At 35.7% G+C, this 13,406-nt stretch overlaps 1 protein-coding gene across 2 annotated transcripts in view; it reads left to right on the top strand.

Annotated features, from left to right (window-relative positions):
- Nucleotides 1-13,406, top strand: part of LOC106681595 (1-acylglycerol-3-phosphate O-acyltransferase Pnpla3) — a 30,504-nt gene that overhangs the window by 10,415 nt on the left and 6,683 nt on the right. For both annotated transcript variants that reach the window (XM_014421994.3, XM_067046353.1), the window contains exons 4-9: nt 790-978; nt 2,284-2,367; nt 2,595-2,771; nt 5,070-5,245; nt 10,549-10,700; nt 11,104-11,173. In XM_014421994.3, the coding sequence (XP_014277480.1) occupies nt 790-978; nt 2,284-2,367; nt 2,595-2,771; nt 5,070-5,245; nt 10,549-10,700; nt 11,104-11,173 (848 nt within the window). The remainder of the gene's footprint in view (nt 1-789; nt 979-2,283; nt 2,368-2,594; nt 2,772-5,069; nt 5,246-10,548; nt 10,701-11,103; nt 11,174-13,406) is intronic.

Genomic DNA, 13,406 nt, shown 5'->3' with positions numbered 1-13,406 from the left:
TATGTTTTTCATATCTTAATTTGCCTAAATATGAGATAACATAAGATCATAACTTGAATGGAATATGACAAAGAAAGAATAGCTCTTAGAACTGAAGGGATCTTTTAAAGAGATAACTTGTTCCATATTTGAATAGGTTACTATGTTATAAGAAAATTTTATGAAAATAAATACTGTTAAAATTTCAGCTTATATTTTGTATAAGAATTACTTGCCTTTCACAGCTGGGTGTCCTCTAGTCAATGGCAACAGTATAGTTAAACCCTCTGCATAAGATCTTAACTCAAATGGAATAAGATATATACAACTTAGACAGAAAGAATAGCTCTTAAAACTGAAGGGATCTTTTAAAGAGATAACCTCTTCCATATTTTTGAGGTTACTACTAGCTTATTATAAAATTTTATGAATATAAATACTATTAAAATTTCAGCTGATATTTTGTAGAATTACTTGCCTTTCACAGTTGGGTGTTTTTGTCAATGAATTTGTCATATAAAGAAAATAATACTGAACCACAGGTGTCAAAAATACTTCATGTTCTTTCCTAAATTATGTGAAGGATTTGTCCTTAATAATATGGCATAATTTTGTGATGTAAGAGATACTTGTTTTTCCAGGTTAACTATTTATAGTAAGCTTGCATTAGTTAATTGAGTAATGCGAGAAAAAACAGTTAATGCATGGAAATGTTGATTGAAGATAATAGTTCATAAAGGTATTCTTCCAGAAGAAATAGAATGGTGTGTAATTGATTACCAAATATTTCCTTTCCTTTATTTGTTTTAGGCTTTGTTAGCAAGTGCATTCGTGCCTGTTTTTTCTGGGTTTCTGCCTCCAAAATTTCATGGAGAACGGTACATGGATGGAGGATTTAGTGATAATTTACCAACATTAGATGAAAATACTATAACAGTTAGTCCATTTTGTGGAGAAAGTGACATTTGTCCTCGGGATTTTTCATCACAACTGTTTCATGTAAGTTTTTTGTGGTAGTTAATTAAATATACATTTATTCCTTTCGTAACTATTCCTTTATGTTCTAGATATTAATTATACATTTGAACATATTAATGTAATCTTATTCTTATACTCCTTTGATCTCTCTCTCTCTCTCTCTCTCTCTCTCTCTCTCTCTCTCTCTCTCTCTCTCTCTCTCTCTCTCTCTCTCTCTCTCTCTCTCTCTCCCCCAGAGAGATTCATATTCATATATTCAGAGAGATATCTATGCTTTGATAGAGTCCAGATTGGAAATGTCCGAACAAAATCTACCCCATTTTCAGCGCAACCAACAAGATTTTTTGTGCCGGTTTGTGACTATAGATGAAACTTGGCTCCACTACTATACCCCAGAGACAAAACAGCAGTAAAAGCTGTGGAAACATGCTGATAGATTATATTACTACTGGCCAAACAATTATGGGGCAATAAATTGGCTACCCAAACCTACTAGACCAGCTAGAGGAAAAGATACGCGGAAAAAGGCCTGGTTTGGCAAGGAAAAAAGTCATCTTTCATCTGAACAACGCCTGCCTGCTCACAAGTGCTATTGCCATGGCAAAACTCCATGTACTGAGGTACAAATTGTTGCCACATCCACCTTATTCACCTGATTTTACACCATCAGACTTTCATCTCTTCCCCAAGCTGAAATTTTTCCTAGGTGGACGGAGATTTCCTACAACGGAAGAATTGACTGCCGAATTGGAGAGGTATTTTAGGCCTGGAGGAATCTCATTTTCGAGATGGGATCAAGGCATTGGAACATCACTGGACCAAATGCATTAGTCTACAGGGAGACTATTTTGAAAAGTAAAAGCAGTTCCACCGAGGTAAAACAAGTTTCTAGTACATTCCGATAACTTTTAAAACCACCCTTGTACTTGCTAAGTTACTACCCTTGTTCTCTTTGGCTGTTAAAATAGAGGGCATACTGCTGAATTGATCAGTTAGAGATGTTTCTGTTTCTATTGGGAGGGCCTCCATCTGAGTGAGATATCTCAATAAGAACCTCTTGGTATTAACTGTTCCTCCTGGCAAATATTTCTGGAGGGTGAATATGGGATCCCCTCCTCACTATCTTTCACTGTTGCCTGCTGGTATTTTTTTTTTTGTAATTTTTCAGAAAAGATACTTTCTAGTCAGTTTTACAAAGTTGATAGTTTAGGATGTTAAGGTTTCTTTAACCATGATTTTGTTTCCCATATTAATCGATTCTCCTGTTAGTATAATTTTTTTATTTTCTTTACTAAGTTATTTTTTAAATTTAAAATTTGTTTTTAGGTAAATTTTGCCAATACAAGCATAGAACTTTCCAAACAAAATATATATAGGTTTGCTAGAATATTATGGCCACCCAAACCAGAGGTATGATATTAATTATTCTTGTGGTTTCTTTCTTAAAAATAAGTGAACATATTTAAGATCTTCAGCCTTCTTGGATTGATGACTGTTATGATTGTTTTATTTATTTCTGAATTATTTATTACAAAGTAGACTGAAATTAAGATAGATTTTCAAAGAATATCTCTTGAAAAAATATGTAAAAAGTTGATTTTTTTCTTAATCTAGATGAGTTAATCATTAATTTTCAGGTACTATCCAATCTTTGCAAGCAAGGATTTGATGATGCATTACGTTTCCTTCATCGTAATAATTTGATCAATTGTACTCGTTGCTTAGCTGTGCAGTCAACATTTATCATTTCTGAAGCCCAAGATGAATGTTCTGATTATGACCCGCAATGTCAAGAATGCCAATTGCATAGACAAGTATTCCCAGTGACAACTAATTCATAATTTCTAGTTTTAATTAATGTTGTTGTAGTTATAGCTAATGATGTGGAGAATGTGGTCATTTTTTATTGTGGTTTTTAGACTTTTGATTTTAGTACTTTAAAATTTCTATTCTGCAAAAAATGAAATAGAAAATTTTTATTACATTAATTTTATATCGAATAATAAATAAACTGATTATTTGGCTTCAGTGCTGAGTAAGTAATCCTGCTTTCAGAAAAAAAAATTATCTTATGTAATTTAGTAACATTTGAGTTAATGTATACTATTTAAATTTATTTGTGATAATGCAATTACTGCTGCTCAATACATTTGAAAAGTCAGTAAAGGTTCTTAAACTAAGCAATTTGCCTCAACTAGGATGCTCCAATGTGTTTTAAAACCAAAGTTATTAAAAAAAGATTTCATTTTTGTTTTTATAATTTTCTTTTTATGCAGTTCTTTTAATATGAAGTCTTGAATAGATGGGAAGAAGAAATTCCTCCTTTTCTTATGAGTCTCAGCACTTTAAAATCGGGTTATTAGAAGGTATACAGAGGTTCAAATCAAATGCAAATTTTCTCGTTTAAAATTTATGAACCACCTCGGAATTCAATAATGATTTTGTTTGTTTTCGATGAAATTCTCAACATCAAAGTTTTTTTTAGCGTTGAATCAGAATTGTCATAATTTATGTGTAAAAACATCTTACTGCTACTTTTTTTTTATTATTTGTATTTTTTCTTTGATCTAATAAAAAAAACATTTTTATTGTAAGAATCATCTATCTATCCGTGGCGGTACAGCCCAGTTTGGACCTTAGCCTCCTCAATGAGCCTTCTCCATGTAGCTCGGTCTTGTGTGGCCGCTCTCCAGTTGCGGATGCTCAGAAGTTCTCTGGAATCCCTGATGATGGCATCCGGTCATCTCATCCTTGGCCTGCCTCTTCCTCTGTTCCGATGCAGCCTACAGTCCAACAACCTCCTCGGGACCTCAACCGCTGACATCCTGACAACATGGCCAGCCCACCGTAACCTCCCCAGCCTTTTGTGCAGCATCACATCTCCCTCACTGATAGACCTCTCTGTTGGTTTGCCTCCTCCAATTCTCGCCAACCATGACACAGCCAAATATTTGGCACAGAATTTTTCTTTCGAAGATCAAGATTTCCTTTTCTTCAGGACTTGTCAGGGTTCAGGCTTTCGATCCATAAGTGAGGACTGGCCGGATTAGTGTCTTGTAGAACTGGCATTTGGTGCGGCGAGCGACAGCTCGACTCCTCAAGTGCTTCCTGAGTCCAAAATAGCATCTCTTAGCATTCATAAGACCCTGGCTTGTTATTGCTGCTGACTACTGAACCTAAATAGGTGAACTGGTCAACACATTCAAAAGTAAATGGACCCATCTTCACCTCCCCGTTAACAGCAGCCACTATACCAGGGCCAGCTCGCATGTATACTGTACTCTGTACCAGACTGTCAATGATCGTACCAGAGGATTGTATTCCAGAATCCCTAATTACCTTTTCGAGGGCCTGATTAAACAATAGACATGCGAGGCCATCGCCCTGCCTCACCCCCCTCCTGGACCCAAATTCTGGTGAGGTCTACCTGAATCCGAACTGAGCATTTCACCTCATCCATTGTGATTCTTATTAGGCGCACCAGTTTGGGAGGGATCCCAAGACCGTACAGCGTATCATATAGTATGGACCTTTTAATGCTGTCGTAGGCACTATTGAAATTGACAAACAGATGGTGTGTTGTCTTCCTGTACTCCATGAATTTCTCCAAAATAGTCCTCAGCCTGAATATCTGGTCATAAGAATCATTATACATTGTAAGAATCATACTCTTCTTATTTAAATAAACTACATCTTTAACAAATCGTTTTTTATGTTCTATAAAAAGTGAAAACAAGTTAAAACAAGTTAATTGGTAATGGGCATGTGTAATGTAATTTACTGAGTTAGTAGCTGTTCGTTTTTTTAAAATTTTTTTTTTATTTTTTTATAAAATGACCTCATACATGCAAATTCAGTAATACAATTATTTTTTAACCAGCTTCCCAATGTTTTTGTGTTACTAATCTGTTATCTAGAAAAAGGAATTAAATACTGATGAGTAATTTAATCTGTGTTCTTTTGGGCTTAAGTTTTCCTTATTATAGTTGAATATTATTGTTTAGTTTTAAATAATTTAATTTAAATAAGCTATCTTTGTTTTGTTTAATGAAGTTTTCAAAAACTATTTGTAATATTCAGTTAATTTTATTTATTTATTTTATTTTTTAAAGGAAGCTTTGGTAGCTAATTTGCCTGACACTGTAATGAGAGTGTTTCAAGAAGCAATTGATTCAGCAAATAAAGGTTTATATAACTGGATGCTTTCCCATCGTGGTATGAAGTTGATATCATTATTGAGTTTACCATATACTGTTCCTCTTGATTTCACATTGGCTGCTTTGAAGAAGTAAGAAACAATTTGTTATATTTTTGATAAATTTTTGACAATGCAAGAGGTGATTGGTGGGCTGCTGGGACAGAGACCTTAAGAAGCCAGGTTCTACCCAGAAGATATACTTTCTTCACTTATCAAACTCACCTCCCTTTACCTAGAGTAATTAACAAATTTAGGCAAATAGTTTGTGTATTTATTTTGTTATCTGCTGTATAATTTATGTAAAAAAAGTATATATAAGTGATTCAATTAAATCACCAAGGTCGTTATAAAAAATATATAGATAATAACTTTATTTATTGATAAGAATTACAATCTGCCACGAACTTGGGCAATGAGTAATAGTGGTAATTGAACATCTTCATACCAAAAATTAAAAAAAGAGAAAAAATAAAATGTAAATAAATAAAATCTCTTTATGATAAACAGAAAAATAAATAAATAAAATGAACATAATCAAACAATGTAAAATAAATTTTATACAATATTTACAATCTTGACTTGAGGATCCCAAGCCCACTCTATGCCCCATGTATGAGGGGCAGGGTTCCCCATGTACAGGGTCCTTTGAGATCTCAGTGTAACCCTCTGACCGCATCACTGGTAATGAGCCAGTGAAGGCTTGGTAAGTGTGCTAAAGCCGCAATCATTCTACATAAGCGGAAATCTGACCATTGCCAGAACTCCAGTTGTTGATTTTATTCTACAAAGGTCTCTTGGCCACTGCCGTTTCAACCTTCGAGGTGGATTGTAAGGATGGGTGGAAGGATTGAATCAAACGTTTATGATGATTAGAAAGGTTTATATGGAATTTTGAGAATTTGGTTGGTATGAAAGATAAAAGGGATATGAAGGTCATGGTGTAGTGTTCTGTTGGAAATTTAGTATGGTACATTGACTCTTGTTCTAAGGATTTGGGATTTAAAGGATTGGATATGTTTGATGTTCGAAGGTTTAGCTGTTCCCCAAAGTTAAAGTTTGTAGGTCCAGATAGGTCTGAGGATAGTCTTATAAATTAGTAGTTTGTTTGTTATTGAGAGATTAGAGGTCCTGCTGAGTAGTTTAGTTGGCTCAATCGTCTATTTTGCTCTTGTCTTTTAAGGCTAGTATGTTGGTTCTAGGTGAGTTTTTTGTCTAGTATGAATCCAAGATATCGCACTGTGTCAGATCTGGGTAAAGGAATATTATTAAAAGTAACAGGTGGGCAGTAGTTGCGGTAGAGGGGGAAAGCCATATGGGTGCATTTTAATTCATTGACTCTTATCTGCCATTGATTGCACCATTGCTCAGTCTGGGTGGGGTGTGTTTGGAAATTACAGGATCAGGATGGCTGTATCATCTGCAAATGTTGCCAGGAACGTATTGGGAGTGATGGGAATGTCAGCAGGAAAGAGGATGTACAAGACAGGACCCAAGGCACTGTCTTGGGGTACCCCTGCCTTAATTGGATAGATCTTGAGCTTGAAAAGGAATCCCGTATGCCATACCCAGTCAAAAGCTTGCGCTATGTCCAGAAAGGCACTCAAGTAGTATTATTTCTTTTCAAGAGCTGAAGAGACATAGTCGACGATTCTGAGACCTTGGACTGTGGAGTGCCTAGGGCAGAATTCAAATTGTTCTGGGGGAAAACTTTGTGGTTCAACTATGGATGGAATACATTTTAGGAGGATTTTTCAAAAAGTTTTAAGAGGATTAGAAGTAAGCTAATAGGTCTATAGGAAGCAGGATTATTAGGAGGTTTTCCTGGTTTTAGAAAGAGAATTATAATGAAATGTTTCCACAGGATAGGAAAGTGGGTTGTTCTAATGATACAATTGCAAAGATATGTATGGAATATTATAGCTTTGGAATGATCATGTTGGTGAAGGATTTGAGGAGTAAGAAGATCACGGAGCCTGGACATTTACGATGAGTTAGCATGTGTATTTAATATTTGACCTCAGAAGGGTTGACTGCTCTAGGAGGTAAGGAAAAGGGGATTGTTGATGATAGGCATTATTCAATTGTTTTGGTTTGGTCAGGATGAGGAGTGAATGTGTGAGAAAGGTGTATGGCTAGTTCTTTGGCTTTATCTTTGTCTATTGAGGCCCATGTGCTATCATCTTGTCAGATGGGATGGGAAATGTGTTTGGATTTTAGGATTTTTTTGGTTATGTTCCAGAGGGAATTATCCTGAGTAGAAAGGGTAAAGAGGTAGGAGTTGAAGGACTAGGATCCATAATTGGACAATTCTCTCTTAACTAGTTTACGTAATAGTTATATGAGTGATGATCAGAAGGATATCTAGTGCATTGCCATAATGTTCTGTATTGGCACTTGGTTTGGATGAAGTCTTAGAGATGTTGTGTTAGAGGATTTGTCTTGGGTTTATTTGGGACATTATAGGGTGAGGAAGCAGACCAGACAGCTTGTTGGATAAGGGTTGTAAAGGAATGGACTTCGTCATCTAGATTTTCAAGGATTTTCAGAGAAACTTTAATATCGATTTGGTCTGTTAGTATTCGGTGAAAGGAATTCCAGTTTACTGGGCCTGTTATAAATGAGGTTGGAGGTAATACAGGAATTGGGGATATGGAGATAGCTAGGATTAGTGGAATATGGTCTGGAGATAGGTTAGATAGCTAGGATTTGTTTAATATAGTCTGAAGATAGGTTATCGAGGCATGAAAGGGAAGTGTTCAGAGGGCCTAAGCCTTTGTGTATGAAGAAGTCCAGGTCAGGGTTATGGTTAGGATCCAGCATTTAGGAGAGTCAGGACAAAGAATGTTGCAATAAAGGGAACTGATAGCAGACAGAAGTGATCGTCCACAGGAATTGGTGATTCTAGCTCCCCATTGTTGATTTTTGCTTTAAGGTGTGCACCTAGAAGAAAATGGTGTTCAAGGGAATAGTGGTTGGGAAGTGGAAATACTGGGTGAGAAATAACCCAGGATGGGGGAGAGTTATGGGGAAGAGAGCAGTTTGAATCGATGCAGCTGTGGTTTGTAGGAAATTTTGGTGGACTTGTAGAAGGACTAAGTGGTGTGAAAGGGATCGATGGATAATGACAGCAGTGCCACCATGTGCTGTTCCGTTGGGTGGTCCCTTCGATAAATTTGGTACTGAGTGTTGGGCTAAGGGATTTTTAGCGATTGAAAAACTAGTCACTTTCCCAGATTTAAATGATCGCTGGTCTGGGTTTAAGAAAAAAAAAAACGGAGGACCTGAAAATAAACTCACAAAAAATTAAAATTATAAAGAAAATGAAAGAATAAAAAAATAACCTTCCAATTGATGGACTATTTAATAATATTAAAATATAAATAAGTGATATAAAAAAAAAATATATTTTTCTGTTGTTACAAAAAATAAAAATTGAATTAAAAAATATTTAGATATTTATACAAACTGAAACAATTTGCTTTACAAAAGAAATAGTTTAAGAAACTATTTTATTGAAGAGGCAAAAGTAATTTCCACTACTTAAGTTAGGTAGTCACTTGTTATCAAAACAAAAAATAAGGAAGTTTGAGATTTGCTCAATGTAGAAGGAAAAAAGTAGTCACTCACAGTAGATGGCTGGGTGGGGGTTGATATGTGCATATCGATATTATCTCTACAGTCTAATCTCATCTGAGATGGACATCTCGATGCCAATAAGTGGTAGATATAAGATGTTGGATGAGGATCGTTTGAAAGTCGGTGCCTCAAAAAACAATCAGATTAGTGTGAGTCAGTGAGTGATAGTGCCTAGTGGGTCAAACAGCTCCAATTCTTGCTAATACTGCCTGCAGACTGCCTTATCAGCCCAGTATCCAAATCCTAATCCAACTGCCACCGGTAATGTTGTATACGTGCTACCGCAGGGAAGCATTTGCACATACACATACCATATGAAACTTTCTTATTTTATGTAAGAAAAGGAGAATAGAAAGGGGTTTTATTGGTGACATTTAGTAGTTTCTTGGTGGAGGGCTAAAGTTGGGTACAAGATTTGTAAGTAACGAGATAAGTAGAGTGATAAGGGATCTAAATTCAGACAGGAAAGAAGTGAGGAGGTTTGTGAGATCGGTTGCATTAGGAGGAGGAGGGATACAGGGTATCTGATGATTATGACTTTGAGTAGTGCATGTAGCTTGAGGATGTTGGGCTTGGGGTTGAGGATAATGGGATATAGGCTGCGATTGTGGCAGGTCCAGAGATGCTGGTTCTGTTTCTCTAGTCATTTCTGCGAAGGACACTCTTGGTTTAACAGTTCTTGAGGGTCTTCTGGTTGTCTCTTCCTGTCTCGGACCTGCTTGTTGTCCAGAAGATAGGTTTTTGTACATCTGGCACACCTTGTAGTTAGCCGGGGCCCTTCCTCATGGCATAGTGCACACACAGCAGGAGCTTGCTTTGGTTTGTTGGATTCAATGGATTTGTGTTGCTTTCCACATTTGACGCACCTTAGTAGATGATGACAGTAATGTTTAGTATGGCCATATTCTTGCCAATTGTGGCACTGAACTATTTAGGATAGGGTTTTTGCAACTACCCTGGTTTAGTAAATTTCTTCAATCTCAGGAGTCTGTTAAAGATCGACAAAGAACAAGGGCAATGCTATTTTATTTGTTGCACTATGTGAATCTTTGTTTTCCTTTTGTATTTCAATAATATATAAGCCCAAAAATGTTAAAATCACTGGCACAAACATAATTTGTCTGAAAAACAGATTAGGGTCGACCTACAGACACAATGATTCATGGAAAATTTTGAAGGATTTAACAGTTGATGAAATTCTGAGTCAAAGATCTGATCCCACTCCAGCTTTATTAACAGTAAGTAGTCTTACTCTATGTAGCTGTTTGAAAATGTTCTATAAATTATCTAAAACACCACTGGATGGTTCCTAGGTCGTTTTACATTATCATCTACGTTTGCCACTAAAGAAGGAGAGACATCTCTGCTCCTCCAGCAGTACTCTGTCCTCCTACATGGGTCCACCTCTGTGCTTGTTTGCTGCTCTTGCAGTATATTGTTCCCAGAGCCCACTCCTCATTTACTGCTGTAGCAATATGTTATGATCAAAGGGTCAAAAATTAATTTTTAGTAGTATCTTTTCTGGTTTTTATTTTCTCAGTATATTATTTTTTCCATTTATTGGCATTAATTTGATTATATGACTATAACATGTATATTTTAGAGTTCTTTATAAATGAGTCATGTTAAATGTGTTCATGTTTAGTTTAGTTTTTACTTTTATATTTTTACATTCCAAGAATTGACACCAAGTATATACTCCTAAAATTATGGTATTAATTTTATATTTTTTACTTAATCAAAGTAATGTCTTACAGGATAAAAATGCTTTTGCTGTATATGATAAAAAACTTGAAGATGATGTGTTCGTTTATAGTCGATGAAATGATACATTCCATTTATTCAATTCACAGCAGAGGAGGAGATAAAATTTCCACAAATGTTGCTTGTCAATTTGAATATTCTGGACGTGAGTATTTTTTTAAATAGAAATACATTTTTTTCATCAAACAGTTAATCAAAACATCATTGAACTACTTAAGGTTTAATTTTCAATCTCATCAAATATCTTCTTCCCACCTTCCTACTGTATTGCTCTTTGTGGCATGTGTTTTGGTTCTTATGCATTTTTGTTGATTAAGGGGATTATATAATAGATGACTAATTTATGTTTTCTTACTTTTTTTAGATTATAAAATTTCTAAACTTTATAATAATAAAATGGCTATTATATTAATTTAGAGAAAAGTATGAAAAATTTCTTTTGGTTTTCTAATTTTGTTGTTTGATCTTTCTTAACATTAACAACTTAATTGTTTCTTATTCAGAAACTAATTTTGTTCTTAATTATTATTTTTTAAATTTTGTTTCAGTTGGATATGACGATGAACATCATATTGAGAAGGAATTGAATTTTAATATAAAAGTTAACATGGATGAAAGGTAAAATTGAACAATACATAAGGTTACACTGATTTATTATAATTGTTATTCATAGAGTTTGAAATTACACCTATCTATATTTATAGCATTCTATGTTATATGATAATTCAAAACCTGCAAAACTTAACCTTATCCTGGATTTTTTAAATATTTTATTTAGTCTTTATATCTGGTTAGTAATGGAGTTTATCCTCATGTCATAGATTTTAGTGTAACATCTTTTGGACATTAAATTTACTTTTAAAAACTACAATTTTCTAAGTTTGAAGTATATTTGTTTGTAACTTAATTTTTTATTCGCATATAAATTTTTAATTATGAAAAACCTGTTATATAGCCAGCATGACATCACATCTTTTAACCTCCACAGATCTTAAGTTATATAAGTATGTACATACTTACTATATATATATATAAGCAGTATGTCAAAAAAGAGAAGAAGGAATAAGACCTAACATGCTTGAACTGCTGTAACCTACTGGCTTCATTGGGTTCGGTACATCTCTTTATATACATTCGATCAGCTGATCCCCTCAGTCAGCTGACAACGAAGTAACAGCTGACTCAGACCGTAACTCTCCCCCAACAGTGTACGAACAATCCTCGTAAACTAATATTATATAATATCATAGCATAGAAAACAAAAACAATTACGAAACACTATATACAATAAAAATAAATTGCTATATAAATATAATTGTAAAAACTCACAAGCTCCATGAAATAATTGCTATATACATAATTTAAACCTAAGAATAAAATTAAACAACTCTTTATACATTACATAAATAAGCTTCTTCTCTTTTTAGGTTCTTTAACACTTTCTACAGTAACAATATTGTGTTCCCTAATAATTATCACCCGAAGCGACCTTCATATCGTTGTATCTCCTTACCTCTGTTAGACCCCAACTTTCTGTATACGATCGTCCCGATTTTGATCGCTCCCAGACAGACAGGATAGTGACCTTTAAATTCTCTCGTGCCACCCTCCTGGTTTTTTCCTTTTCCATTCTTCCTCGTGCCTTCTCCCATAACTTTCTTCGAGCAACATGGTTGTTGTGTATCTCCTCACCATCCATTGCCATGCCCTTATAGTCCCGCCGGTGTTCTCGAAGCCCAAAGAGGATCTCAAATGGTGAAAACTCCATAACGGTTTGTACGGAATGATTATATGCCGTTATAGCCTTTGGCATTGCTATATCCAGTTCCAATCCTTTGTCGATCTGATATAAGCGAAGATGGTCACTCAATGTGCCATGAAGCCTCTCTAAGCTTCCTCTCTCTGCTCTTGGGGTGCTCTGGTGTGTTTCTGTTCGAATCATGGCATTGTCGAATTCTCTGCCTGAATCTGATGAGATACGCTCTGGAACTCCGTAGAATTGGAACCACAATTGGAGAGCTGCCAACACTGTTTCAACACGCCATTGCCGCCTTACTGAAGAGATCAATTATGGTGATCCATTTAAATCCTCTCCATGTGAAAGTGTCAACCTGTAGATAGTTAAGCTGTGCATCTGCGGTTGGTGTCTCCTCTTGTCTCCCTTTTGGTGGGTATCTGTCATACTTGGTGCGTAGACAAACTTCACAGTTTCCTACAACCTCTATGATAGTCTTCTTCATCCCCCACCAAAAGTACCTCCTCTTTAATGCTTGCAGGGTCTCCGAGATTCCGCAGTGATTTGTTTTGCCCTGATGATATGCTACAGTCACCTCTCTCTGGTGTTCGTCCTCCCGAAGGGTTTCCACCATCAGCTTGCATCGGGTGAATGTCCTGTCCATTCCTATGTGTTCATCACACCATAGCCACTTGATCTTCTCCCAAATGGTTTCATTCCCGATGTATAGGTGACACTTTCCTCCAGGCTTGGAAGCATTATTCAATGTTTTACAGATCTGATCGTTTTTCACGCCTGGTTGCGACCAAATCGTCGTGATATTGCTCCTTCCATACTTGTTATGCTCAACTTTGACTAATCCTTTCTCATCTTCCATATAATCTGCTGCGTCTTGTCATTGATGATATCCTCTAATTCCTCCATATCTATTGGTTTTCCTTTCTCAGAGCTCTCGTTAGACGATGACTCTTCCTGTCTTCCTCCTCCATATTCTGTTCATCTTCCTATCTCGGCGTCCATTCTCGTAGAAACTGTCTCACTCCTGACGGTTCCCCGTTGTCTTGTTCCAAAGTGTTCACAGTTATGACTCGAGATAACCAATCAGCTACCACATTT

This window comes from Halyomorpha halys, unplaced genomic scaffold (genome assembly GCF_000696795.3).
Source record: "Halyomorpha halys isolate HHAL.00 unplaced genomic scaffold, Hhal_1.1 Scaffold350.1, whole genome shotgun sequence".
In the NCBI taxonomy this organism is placed as follows: domain Eukaryota; kingdom Metazoa; phylum Arthropoda; class Insecta; order Hemiptera; family Pentatomidae; genus Halyomorpha; species Halyomorpha halys.
Note: the sequence above shows the minus strand (reverse complement) of the source record. Positions and strands in the feature narration are given on the sequence as shown.